Raw genomic sequence first — 12652 nt, 5'->3', positions numbered from 1 at the left:
ACATCAGCAGATGCAGGAACAGGGCTACCAGTATCAAAAACGACTCTTTAAACCCATGGACTTTTTACCCCCTCACCTTACAAAGTGCATCATCAGTGCAAAAACAACAACCTGTCACACCCATAAACACTGCTACACACTAACATTTTTTTGTCCATGCACACATACCCACACATTAGGAACTTGTTATGATACGCAATAACAGGTTACACAAAACAGACTCATTTTTGCAATAACACCTATTGTCTGTTTTTATATCTATTAAGACTCATTTGCACTCTAGAAACAAATGCGGTCTAAACAACTGCATACATCAGATAAGAATGCACAAAATTGCATCCTTACCGATGTATAGCCTTACCTTAATTATATGATCATTAATGTGTTGTTTTTTCAAATTTAGAAAATATTTCAAATTGTATTACTTGTTGAGGTTGCTCATATGACTATGATATCAGATAATGATAATATAGTGACCAAATTCTATAAAGAATACAAGTAAAATTCAAAACTATTAGAAATAAGACAGGAAATTAATTCAACAGATAATTTTTAATCTTGCATTTAGCACACAAAGTGGTAAAATAAACATTTGAACTCAAGTTAATTATTTTAATGCTGTTGTTTATTTCTAATAGGATGGATGCATGTTAGAGCTCTGAAACTTTACATTTTACAAATTTTAAATATTCAAACGTACTGGCGCATAGCCAAAAGATGTGAAAATCACTTTTGTTTGCCACCAGATCAAAGTGAAATTGATTGTATTGATTGCACAGTTCTTGGTGATGAATGCCAATGTTTCACGGAAGAGTATCTGAACTGGGGCTATTTCAGGGTTCAGTCTTGTCAGTTTAGGGAGATATCTCAACAACAGATACTCATCAAAGATCTCATGGGCATTCTTCTGGCTATCTGTGACGAATATAAAGGTATCACTGCCTCTGATTTTACGGCTTTTTTTCCAGGTTACCATGGTGATGTAGGTAAAAAGAGAGGCTCTTTCACCTCACATCCTAAATAGATATATGGTACAGACATTTTTCTATGGGTATAACCATTGATAAGAAAAAAACTGAGATCAATTTGGAATATTATTACAAAAATAAACCAGTGCAACCAAGCTATAACAACAACTGTACTTATAAATTATGGGTTAAACAGATGTTGCTTTTGGCAGCACTTTAAAATTTTTTAAACACATTCAAACCCTTCTTCTGCTGCCTCCGCAGCCTTTAACCATAACAGAACTCTTAAGATAAACACAGAGATTCTCAGATTTCTGCTGTGGTGGGCTCATCGTTTTCAGGATGTACTTCCATCTGTTAAAACAATGACATTGCATCAAATTGTGGTTCAGTGTAAGAGGTACAGTGGTAATGAGGAGCTGCTATAGGAACTGGGTGGTGCTGGCGGAAACAAAGCGTCTCACTCACCTTAGTAGAAAAGCACTTTGCCTTGGGAACGAATTTCCACGATGTCACTCTCCACAGTGATTCACGGAGTGAGGCTGCCAACTCATGTGTGTCATGTACCTGACAAACACAAACCTAACATGTTGTCAACGCCTCTGAATACAGTATTCAGGTTCTGCTTCACACCATGAGACAAGCAGTTTTTCCACACCTTCATGCGGTTCAGACAGGCATTTCTGAAGTCCATGCTACTGCTGCTGCTCACGATACTCATGGACGAACCGAGAATCACCTCAGCAGCTGCATGCAGCTTCTCTTGTTGCTTAAGGATACACACAAACATACATAATTACTTTTTTTTCTGGTGTCAATAACTGTTGGAAATGAATGTAAAACAACCATCACAATCTACCCGAGTATAGGGTAATGCTTAATTGCATAACCAATTCAATCCATAGTTAGTGAAAAGAGAGAAAAGCTGTCAATGATCAAAACTGTTGCTGATTCATTTTCTGATAATGGACTGCAATAGTTATCATTACAGGACTAAAAACTCTTAAGTAAAAGAAGTAGGACACTTAGTGTGTTTGTGCATGTGCGTGTATGTCTTTGTCATGCCTTTTTTCTGTGATTTTGTGATTTCAGTGTGTTCCTCAGCTCAGTCTGCACGTCTGCTACGAGGGCCTGCCTGTTGTTGTTCAGAATGTCCTCCAGGTGGAGCTCTATCAACATCTCGGTGGCTGAATGATCAACAATTTGCATGTTTGGATTGGAAAACTGAAAGGCAGGCTGTCTACAGTGTAGGGTTTTGTGACTGTACATGCCGCTGCGGTTCCTCACCCATAAGATCAGTGAGCTGGGAGGTGAAGGGGTCACTATGCTGTAAGAAGAAGAAAAGCAGGAGACTCTGCTGCACTGTGGGAAGACTTGATTCCTGCTCTGGATCATCCCAGCTGTCTTTCTCTACTGTGTACACAGTACCGCCGCTATACACAAGATCTGCAGGGGATGTTGAAACATTTATGCCAAAGTAAAGAAAATAATAAGATGGATACAGTGGGAGTTACTTGAGATAAGAATTTTAAGAAGAAAACAGTGTTCGCATGAAGCCACACATGGGTTACAACCAGCATAACATGTATCTAGCATGCTGGCAATTAAAGACACACCTCTGGGTTGGGCAGGGCATTTATTTATTTATTGCAGCCTTTTATGTCAGCATTAAAAAATAGCGTGTCAAACGTGTTTCTTTTCATCCCAAATCAAACTTCTTAAATAAGATAAATGTTGATGGAAGATGGAAATAGTCAGAGACAGTGTGAAGCAGAATAGATTACGGGGCGTTTTCAGGTTTCATTGTGTAAATGTGAATGGATAGACTACTGCTGATTAATACAGACTGTCGGTTTTGTTTGTAGTTATGATTTATTGTATACACAGGGGGAGACACTTATTGTGAAAGAGCAGTTTCTGATAAAAGGGCCGCCTTTTGACTGTTATCACCACATGAGTGCGTTTAATCACACTGCTCCAGTCTGCCTTGTGTGCAAAACAGCGACTGTTAAGTCTTTTTAAAATGTAGCTTCCAGACTAATGTGTTTCTTTTTGATAGCTCTCTTTAGGGTAAGGTTTTAAATACCTGCTACTACTGCTTAAAATAAAATCTAAATGACTAAATGGTTAATCCATCCATCCATCCTCATCCGCTTTGTCCGGGGCCGGGTCGCGGGGGCAGCAGCCTAAGCAAAGAGGCCCAGACCTCCCTCTCCCCAGCCACCTCCTCCAGCTTATCCGGGGGAATACCAAGGCGTTCCCAGGCCAGCCGAGAGATATAATCTCTCCAGCGTGTCCTGGGTCTGCCCCGGGGCCTCCTCCCGGTGGGACATGCCTGGAACACCTCACCCAGGAGGCGCCCAGGGGGCATCCTTGTCAGATGCCCGAACCACCTCAGCTGGCTCCTTTCGATGTGGAGCAGAAGCTGCTCTACTCTGAGCCCCTCCCGGATGGCCGAACTTCTCACCCTATCTCTAAGGGAGAGGCCAGCCACCCTTCGGAGGAAGCTCATTTCTGCCGCTTGTATCCGCGATCTCGTTCTTTCGGTCACTACCCACAGCTCGTGGCCATAGGTGAGGGTAGGGACGTAGATCGACCGGTAAATTGAGAGCCTCGCTTTTACACTCAGCTCCCTCTTCACCACGACGGACCGGTGCAGCGTCCGCATTACTGCAGCTGCAGCCCCAATCCGTCTGTCGATCTCCGGCTCCCTTCTCCCATCACTCGCGAACAAGACCCCGAGATACTTGAACTCCTCCACTTGGGGCAGGAACTCATCCCCGACCCGGAGTGGGCACTCCACCCTTTTCCGGCTGAGAACCATGGCCTCAGATTTGGAGGTGCTGATCCTCATTCCCGCTGCGAACCGTTCCAGTGCGAGCTGGAGGCCCTCACCCTATGAAGCCAACAGAACCACATCATCTGCAAAAATCAGAGATGAGATTCTGAGGCCACCAAAGCGAAAGCCCTCCGCCACTTGGCTGCGCCTAGAAATCCTGTCCATAAAAATTATGAACAGAACCGGAGACAAAGGGCAGCCCTGGCGGAGCCCCTCACCCACCGGGAACGAGTCCGACTTATTGCCGGCAATGCGAACCAAGCTCTTGCAACGGTTGTATAGGGATCGAATGGCCCGTAGCAATGGGCCAGACACCCCATATTCCCGCAACACCTCCCACAGGACACCCCGAGGGACACGGTCGAATGCCTTCTCCAAGTCCACAAAACACATGTAGACTGGTTGGGCAAACTCCCATGCACCCTCAAGTATCCTGGAGAGGATAAAGAGCTGGTCCAGTGTTCCGCGACCAGGACGAAAACCGCATTGTTCCTCCTGTATCCGAGGTTCGACTAACGGACGAACTCTCCTTTCCAGCACCCTGGCATAGACTTTCCCAGGGAGGCTGAGGAGTGTGATCCCCCTGTAGTTGGAACACACCCTCCGGTCCCCTTTCTTAAAGATGGGGACCACCACCCCGGTCTGCCAGTCCACAGGTACTGCCCCTGATCTCCACGCAACATTGCAGAGGCGTGTCAACCAGGACAGCCCTACAACGTCCAGAGCCTTCAGGAACTCGGGGCGGATCTCATCAACACCAGGGGCTCTGCCACCAAGGAGTTGTTTAACTGCCTCAGTGACCTCGCCCCCGGAAATTGGCGGGTCATTCCCCTCATCCCCAGACTCTGCTTCCTCCTCGGAAGACGTGTCAGTGGGATTAAGGAGGTCCTCGAAGTATTCCTTCCACCGCCTGACAATTTTCTCAGTCGACGTCAGCAGCGCTCCGCCAGCACTATACACAGTGCAGGTAGAGCACCGCTTTCCCCTCCTGAGACGTCTGACGGTTTGCCAGAATCTCTTCGAGGCAGTCCGAAAGTCTTTTTCCATCGCCTCTCCGAACTCCTCCCACACCCGAGTTTTTGCTTCAGCCACTGCCTGAGCCGCATTCCGCTTGGCCTGTCGATACCTGTCGGCTGCCTCCGGAGTCCCACAGGCTAACCAAGCCCGATAGGACTCCTTCTTCAGCCTAGTGGCTCCCTTCACCTCTGGTGTCCACCATTTGGTTCGGGGATTACCACCACGGCAGGCACCAACCACCTTGCGGCCGCAGCTCAATGCAGCAGCTTCGGCAATGGAGACGCTGAACATGGTCCATTCGGACTCAATGTCCCCAGTCTCCCTCGGAATGCTGTTGAAGCTCTGCCGGAGGTGTGCGTTGAAGATCTCGCGGACTGGGGCCTCTGCTAGACGTTCCCAGCACACCCTCACTACGCGTTTAGGTGCACCAGGTCTGTCCAGCGTCTTCCCCCGCCACCTGATCCAACTCACCACCAGGTGGTGATCAGTTGACAGCTCAGCCCCTCTCTTTACCCGAGTGTCCAGAACATATGGTCGCAGGTCTGCTGATACGATTACAAAATCGATCATCGACCTACGGCCTAGAGCGTCCTGGTGCCACGTGCACTTATGGACACTCTTATGTTCGAACAGGGTGTTCGTTATGGCCAAACTGCGATTAGCACAGAAGTCCAGTAACAGAGCACCGCTCGGGTTCAGATCAGGGAGGCCGTTCCTCCCAATCATGCCCCTCCAGGTCTCGCTGTCGTTACCCACGTGAGCATTGAAGTCTCCCAGCAGGACAACAGAGTCTCCAGGTGGAGCACCCTCCAGCACCACCCCCCAGGGACTCTAAGAAGGCTGGGTACTCTGAACTGCCACTCAGCGCATAAGCGCAGATGACAGTCAGGACCCGTTCCCCGACTCTAAGGCGCAGGGAACAAACCCTCTCGTCCACCGGGAAAAACCCCAACGTACCGGCAGCAAGCCGAGGGGATATTAGGATACCCACCCCAGCCCGCCGCCTCTCACCAAGGGCAACTCCAGACTGAGACAGAGTCCAGCCCCTCTCCAGGAGACTGGTTCCAGAGCCCAAGCCATGCGTAGAGGTGAGCCCAACTATATCTAGCCGGTACCTCTCAACCTCACGCACTAACTCAGGCTCCTTCCCCACCAGAGAGGTGACATTCCATGTCCCTATTGCCAGTCTTGGCAGCCGGGGGTCAGTCCGCCAGGGCCTCCGCTCCTGGCCGCCACCCGGCACACAATGCACCCGACCCCTATGGCGCCTCCTGCGGGTGGTGGGCCTGCGGGAGGATGGGCCCATGTCTCCTCTTCGGGCTGTGCCCGGCCGGGCCCCATGGACTAAGGCCCGGCCACCAGACGCTCGCCCTCGGGCACCCTCCCCGGGCCTGGCTCCAGGGCGAGGCCCCGGTAACCCTATCCCGGGCAGGGTAAACTGTTCCCTCGGTTTCCTTTTCATAAGGGTCTTATGAATCGCTCTTTGTCTGGTCCCTCACCCAGGGCCAATTTGCCATGGGAGACCCTACCAGGGGGCAAAAGCCCCCAGACAACATAGCCCCTGGGATCCCTGTGACACACAAACCCCTCCACCACGATAAGGTAGCGATTCAAGGAGGAGTAAATGGTTAATAAAGACTTAAATTAGGCTCATTTTACTGGACTGCTGTCTGGACACAAGAAGACAGTTTGGTCTTTTTTAGAGAAGAGCGTCCTGCTTGTTAGGTACTCATTGACAGGAGAAACCATATAATATTTATAAGACTATTACTCTGCGAGTCAAATGATCTTATCTGTTCAAATATGCCATATAGAACTAATTTGCAAAATACATTTTGGGAAACTATAATGCTGCTGTCTGTATGTCCATCAGTTTGGTCCAAATTTAAACCCGAAAAACTTGATGGGTTTAATTGCAGGGGATGTTACTAAAAGCTTTTTGTAACTCTGATGGGACAGACTTTTCCTTGCATGGCACTGGCGGTCTTGTGGATGTGTCTTGTCAACTGCTGATTATTTTGCAACAAAACAGGTCCTGATAGATTTGCAGCAACTCTGGTTGTCCTATCTTTTTATCTGGCACTGCCATCAAGTCAAACATTCAGTCTGCACGTTGCACACAGTTCACATTCCACATGCTTTTTGCACTGTCACTGTGACAATATCAATGAAACAAAAATGAAACACTGCTCATCCCAAAAGCTATTAGCATGAAAAATTATGTAAATCCTTCTGAAAAAACAAACAAACAAACTTTTAAGTATATTACTTTAAGAAAAGCACAGTAATTCATGGGTAAGACAGACAGTTAGGTCAAACCCTTTATCCACAACTGGAGTCGCTGCTATGAGAATATTTTGCAGCGTGACTGAAGCACTAAATCTTGTATTGGAAATAAATGTCAAGTGCAAATTAGTTGCAGATGAACCCCATTCTCATGAGGCAGGTTTTTAGAGTGCAGGGACAACCACTGTGTTGTGACAGAAAGTAAATTCTAGAGTCCATTTTCTTTTAGTGCTTAATGCTTTTGTTTATGTTATATGTTCTGCGTCCATTGTTCTGTTTGGTTTTGCCTTTCCCATTCAAATGTTGGGCTTATGAGATCCATAAAAGTCTTAATTAGCAGCCTCAGGCTTGGGCTCATTCTCTCATAAACCCACGCAGGTGGTTGAAATTAGTTTTCTTCAACAAAGGTAACAAATCCAAGTTCTAATTGTTTCAATGTCTTAATGTCCTGTAAGGACAGGATTAACTGTTCCGGACTTTGGACCTACATCAGGTTCGTTTTACACTCTTTTTATTGGGAAATCAAACCTCTCAGCAAAAAGAATTAAAATACACCCTGAACATCAGAACATGCTGTTCCCATCAGTGATTACCTTTGAAAGAAGAGCAGTAAAGTCTATATAGTCCCAGCTCTTGACAGTCCAGAACAGCAGGAAGTTTTTGAAAGAAGCCAGAGGGCCCAGTGACAGGAATGTTACTGGGGTTGTATACCAACACATGGAAACATGTCAAGGAAGACTAATCCAAATCAGATGCCCAAATACCCCTGAAATGAGTCAGGCCCTAGTCTGAATTTCCTTCTTTTCAATTCCTTTGCCTACCATGACAGGAAATGAGACTGTGTGGTACAGATGTATGATAAAACATGAAAAGGATATTTGTATGTGAGTAAGTTCTGTTGCCACATTGGGATATGGCAGCAGACAGGGGGTCAGGAGTGTAACCACCTGAACACTCAGATCCCCAAAGAGGCCCTGCTCCATGGTTTGTGGTGGGATGCTGAGTGGCACCCTGCCTCCTATAGCAGGGTGTCCTCTCACACACCAGCACCCTTTCTTCACACAGCACGGAGGCCTTTAAATTCAAGGGGAGAAGAGAAAATCAGACGGATCAATAGAAGGCACTTATTCCGGTCAAACCTTTAAAAGCGGCATTACTGACGGTACAGAACAGGTGACGTCCAGGGTCAGTAACAGTTGGTCCGCCAGTGCAACTCTTCTCTTGACCTTGACACTGCAAGAACGCAAGATGACTATGTCAGCAGTTCATAAAACAGAGACGGATATTTCCATTCCTTTTTAATTTACAATCCAGACTCCACTCAAGAGGGTTTAGCACAGTCAGCCCTTTGTCTTGTTTTTATGTTTTTACTCCAAGACAAACCACTCGAGGCAGTTACAATGATCTACGGCAATACTCTTTTGCTTCAACTTTTTTATATTGCAGTTACTTTTTAAACTTACTCAAAAATAATTAGCTAAATTCTGTTTATGAAGTGAGATCCTTAATGAACCAAAAGCAAAGTCATTAATTGTGAGATGCTCTAACAAGAGGGAGGCTTTCAAAAACAGAAGCTATGATATACATCGATGCACTCGTACCTAAATTCCCGCAGCGAGGCCTCCTGGTTGATTTTGAGTTTGAGGTGGATTTGTATCTATGAAAAATAAGAAACATGTAAACTTTTTTTGCTTGAAGCTTAACATGTAACTCGAGATGGGGAAACAGATCTGTTCATACCCCGGCATTAGCCAAAGTGAATGTGCGCAGGAATGCCTCTAGATGGGCTTGCCACTCTGAAGTGCAGTGTCTTGTGTCTTTTACCTGTACATTGCAAGTTATTTTAAAAAAACATGAGACTCACACTACTTGTGTTACGACTGAAAAACAAGAAAAGTGCATTTCAGAATTCATCTGAGTTGTTTTTCTACCTGAAAAGATAGAAGCAATCTGAGGGAACCATACAGATCTGTGAAGGCACTCAGCTCCTCAGGGTCAGGCTCATTACATGGCCACACACAGGGACACATGCTCTCTTTCAAATGGACAAGGGCTGATGTAGCAAGAAAAGAGACGATGTAATGCACAGAGGTTCCAGTTATGTGTATATGTCTATATTTGTGTGTACATACCAGGTTGGAGGGCTTCCATTTGAATCCCTGCACACCAGGGGCCAGCCGCTGCAACTGTGCAATTAACTGGATCAATACAACAAAACATTAGCCTTTGTTCCAGGAGCTGCTGGGACAACTAGCTTCCTGTTAGTTATCTTTATGCTGCAGTAAATTTAGATGGAGGCACTAACAGTAATTGTTCAGTAATAAATTATTGGTAACCAATTAATCATCTATTGATAAAATGTTATTCACCATATCCTGAAGAATAAGTTAATTTATGTAGAGACTTAACATTTATGATATAATTTATAGCTTTAATTGATACAATAAAAATCCATTGAAGTTTTATTTTAAGTTACCGTATTTCCCGGACTACAAAGCGCACCTGAATATTAGCCGCACAAGCTAAAATCAGGGGAAATCCTGTTTTGTACATACATTAGCCTCACCTGACTAAAGGCCGCAGGTGTTTCAATGTTGACTTATCATATGTAAGAGAATATGCACAAAGGGAATTGTCAGGAAAGAGATGGCTGTTTGGAGACACACCCCTTTTATTAATATTTTGAAAAACAAGTTATGGGTACATATTTGCACAACTTTTTAGGTAGGTCAGCAGTGATCACTGACTGTTTTAGGAGCTTTTTGAGATCAAATAGAAGAAAATACATAACATTAAACATGTTAACAACACAAAAGCCATATTAAACGCAGACTACTTTAGACCCGGAAGTAGGATTCGTCGCGTCATCACTGAACAACCGGATAGGCATGTCTAAGTTCTCCCCGTGCTCTCTCTTCCCCCTGTGTGCCCTCTATGTATTTATGAGCCCTCGTCCCCTTTCGTGTTTATTCCATGTCTCCCCTGCCTGTTACGTTGGTGTTCTTCTCGTGCTCTCTCTCCTCCTGTACTTCCTGTTTCACCTCTCCCGTCAGTGTTCAGTTCACCCCGCCCTGTCTCGTTATGATTATCAGTGTCACCTGTGTTCCCCGTGTGTTCCCACTCCCCTCGTTAACCCTCTGTGTATTTCTGTCTGCGTCTCCCTCTGTTCAGCGTGACGTCGTCCCTCTTGCTGTGTGGATCTCCCTGTGTGTCTCTCTGTGAGTTCTTAGTTTGTGGTTTCCCAGTTTAGTTTAGTTTATATGTTTGTTCTGCCAGCAAATAAAGCTGAGTTTTGAGTTCATTCCCTCATGCCTGTGAGTCCTGCATTTTGGGTCCTACTCCTGCCTGCCGCACAGCGCTCCGTGACAATAAGGATCCCAAAGCGTGCCAAGAAAATATCCCCCCACAAAAAATGAACCACCAGCAGCCTGAACTGATGATACAAGACCGGATGGATTCATGCTTTCATGCTGTTTACACTAAATTGTGACCATAACACCCAAGTATTGCAGGATAAACTGTGACTCATCAGACCAGGCATCTTTTCCAATCTTCTACTTCTAATTTTAGTAAGCCTGTGTGATTTGTAGCCTCAATTTCTTGTTCTTAGCTGGCACCCTGTGTGGTCTACTGTGGCTGTAGCCCATCTGCTTCAAGGTTGGGCAAGACAACTGCCACTCACCTCATATTTTCCTTTTTTTGGACCGTTTTCAGTAAACCATAGAGATGACTGTGTGGGAAAATACCAGCAGTTCAGCAGAAATACTCAGACCCGCCCCGCCGGCATCAACAATCATACCAACTCATTCTTTATCCTGAGGCTCATCTTGAACTTCAGCATAGTCATCGTGACCATGTTTACTTACCTAAATAAATTCAACTGCTGCTATTTGATTGCCATCAGACATTTGCATCAATAAGAAGTTGAATTAAGTGTCCCTGATAAAATGACCTGTAGATATCAAAATACTGCATTTTTCTAATACATGGTGTGTAAATATAAAAAAAATAACCCCTTTTATCCAAGGACATTGTCATTTTAATATTTGATCAAACCCTACCTTAATCCTCATTTGTCTCCCTGTTATGCCTCTTTTATTTGGTGCAGTCTCAGCTGCTTTGACTCACCAGTGCAGTTCAGCTTTTGTGTAGAAACTTCGGTGTCAGTCCACAAAAGCAACAAAAGCCCTCCTCCTGTCCTTAAGCCCAGCTTTTGCCTTTGCTTTCCCATTAGCATGATCAAACGCAGCACCTGGAGAGGCCATTTGAAAAAACAAACTCCTAGCTTAGCATGCTAACGCTACTTGCTAGTTAGCGTTAGCTAGTAATTTGCTAATTTGCTAGTAATTTTCATCTTTATTAATCTCTAAACCTTTTTATCCATTTTCTTTTCTACCATGAATCAGGAATAGCTATAACTTAAACAATTACCTGTTGCATTTCTTTCAGCATTTTCAGTTGTTGTCTTTGTGCTAAATCAGCAACCTAACCTAATTTAATATGGGATCAGAACTTTGTTCCCTTAATTAGGCTGTTGACTCATACCATACCAATCCAGGAAAGCATCTGTATGTAATTTGAAAATTATTTATTATTTATTAGTTGTTTAAAATATTTGACATCATCATCATATTCATTGTAATAATAATAATAATAATAATAATAATAATAATAATAATATTTTTTACCCAGTTTTGAACATGGTTTTTATTGGTATGTATTGTATTGCTAACTGTTTTTTAACTTACTATTTAGTTTTAATGGATTTAATTTAGTTTAATTAATTTATATCTAAGCATATAATAGGCAGTAGTTTAAAAAGTATGTTTTGGAACATTTACATTTGATTGTAAAAATGTCTATATATTTAGGCATATTAGATCATAAGAAAGTAATTTATTTATTTTTATTTTTCATAAAAAACTGTTCATATACAGTGACAAGTACTCGCCTCCTTTGTAATTTCTCAGTTTTTTCCCCTACATTTGTTACACTTAACTGTTTCAGATCATCAATCAAATACTAGTAATAACAAAAGATAACCTGAGTAATACACCACACTGTTTAAATGATTATTTCATATATGATAAAAACTATCCAAATCCATCTGGCTCTGTGTGAAAAAAGATAAGTGCAGTATAAATCTGTTCAGTGGTTGTTCTGTCCTTGGCAGCAAGAAAAATTAAGTAACTGGAAATGAGTCTTTCACATCACCGGGGAGGAGTTTTTGGCTACTCTTCTTTGCAGAATTATTTTACCACAGTCAAATTGGAGGGTTTGTTTTATGTTCTTTTTTATGCAATCCTGCGTTTGTTAGTTTTAGGACAGACGTAATGGGACTGAAAGCCTTCAAAGAGTTAAACATTTGTCTTATCAGTCAACAGATTATTTTCCCCAATGTTTTGCAGTTCTTTAGATATTGTTCTGGGTTCTTTTGTGACCTCCTCCATGAGTCATCGATGCACTCTTCAAGTCATTTTGGTAGGCTGGGTTCATGAGTGTGGTTCACTAGAGTCTTAAAGCCTTAGACTGACTGATCGAT

General features: G+C 44.0%; 1 protein-coding gene across 4 annotated transcripts; it reads right to left on the bottom strand.

Annotated features, from left to right (window-relative positions):
- Positions 1-603: 603 nt before the first annotated feature.
- Positions 604-11653, bottom strand: top6bl (TOP6B like initiator of meiotic double strand breaks). Of its 4 annotated transcripts, none has more exons than XM_026180466.1 (14): positions 11542-11653; positions 11239-11362; positions 9243-9308; positions 9042-9163; positions 8851-8934; positions 8712-8767; positions 8272-8343; positions 7989-8184; positions 7704-7827; positions 2256-2414; positions 2034-2155; positions 1627-1737; positions 1437-1550; positions 604-1322 (listed from the first exon to the last, which is right to left on the bottom strand). In XM_026180466.1, the coding sequence occupies exons 1-14, from the start codon at positions 11560-11562 to the stop codon at positions 1275-1277; spliced, it is 1419 nt and encodes a 472-aa protein (XP_026036251.1). In that variant the 5' UTR covers positions 11563-11653; the 3' UTR covers positions 604-1274. The 4 variants fall into 4 exon arrangements, with proteins under 4 accessions (XP_026036251.1, XP_026036271.1, XP_026036260.1 ...); XM_026180486.1 differs by having other exon boundaries at positions 1437-1535; XM_026180475.1 differs by having other exon boundaries at positions 7704-7815.
- Positions 11654-12652: the final 999 nt, after the last annotated feature.

The sequence above is a fragment of the Astatotilapia calliptera genome, chromosome 2 (genome assembly GCF_900246225.1).
Source record: "Astatotilapia calliptera chromosome 2, fAstCal1.2, whole genome shotgun sequence".
NCBI classification, from domain to species: domain Eukaryota; kingdom Metazoa; phylum Chordata; class Actinopteri; order Cichliformes; family Cichlidae; genus Astatotilapia; species Astatotilapia calliptera.
This window is presented reverse-complemented; position numbering and strand designations above follow the sequence as displayed.

Coding starts and splice junctions, on each gene's coding strand:
- top6bl (XM_026180466.1), bottom strand. CDS start 11,562: ATGCTGAAAGAAATGCAACAG. Junction 1,551..1,626: donor CCTGTCTGAACCGCATGAAG/GTGTGGAAAAAC, acceptor ACAACATGTTAG/GTTTGTGTTTGTCAGGTACA. Junction 1,323..1,436: donor CAAAGTGCTTTTCTACTAAG/GTGAGTGAGACG, acceptor TTGTTTTAACAG/ATGGAAGTACATCCTGAAAA.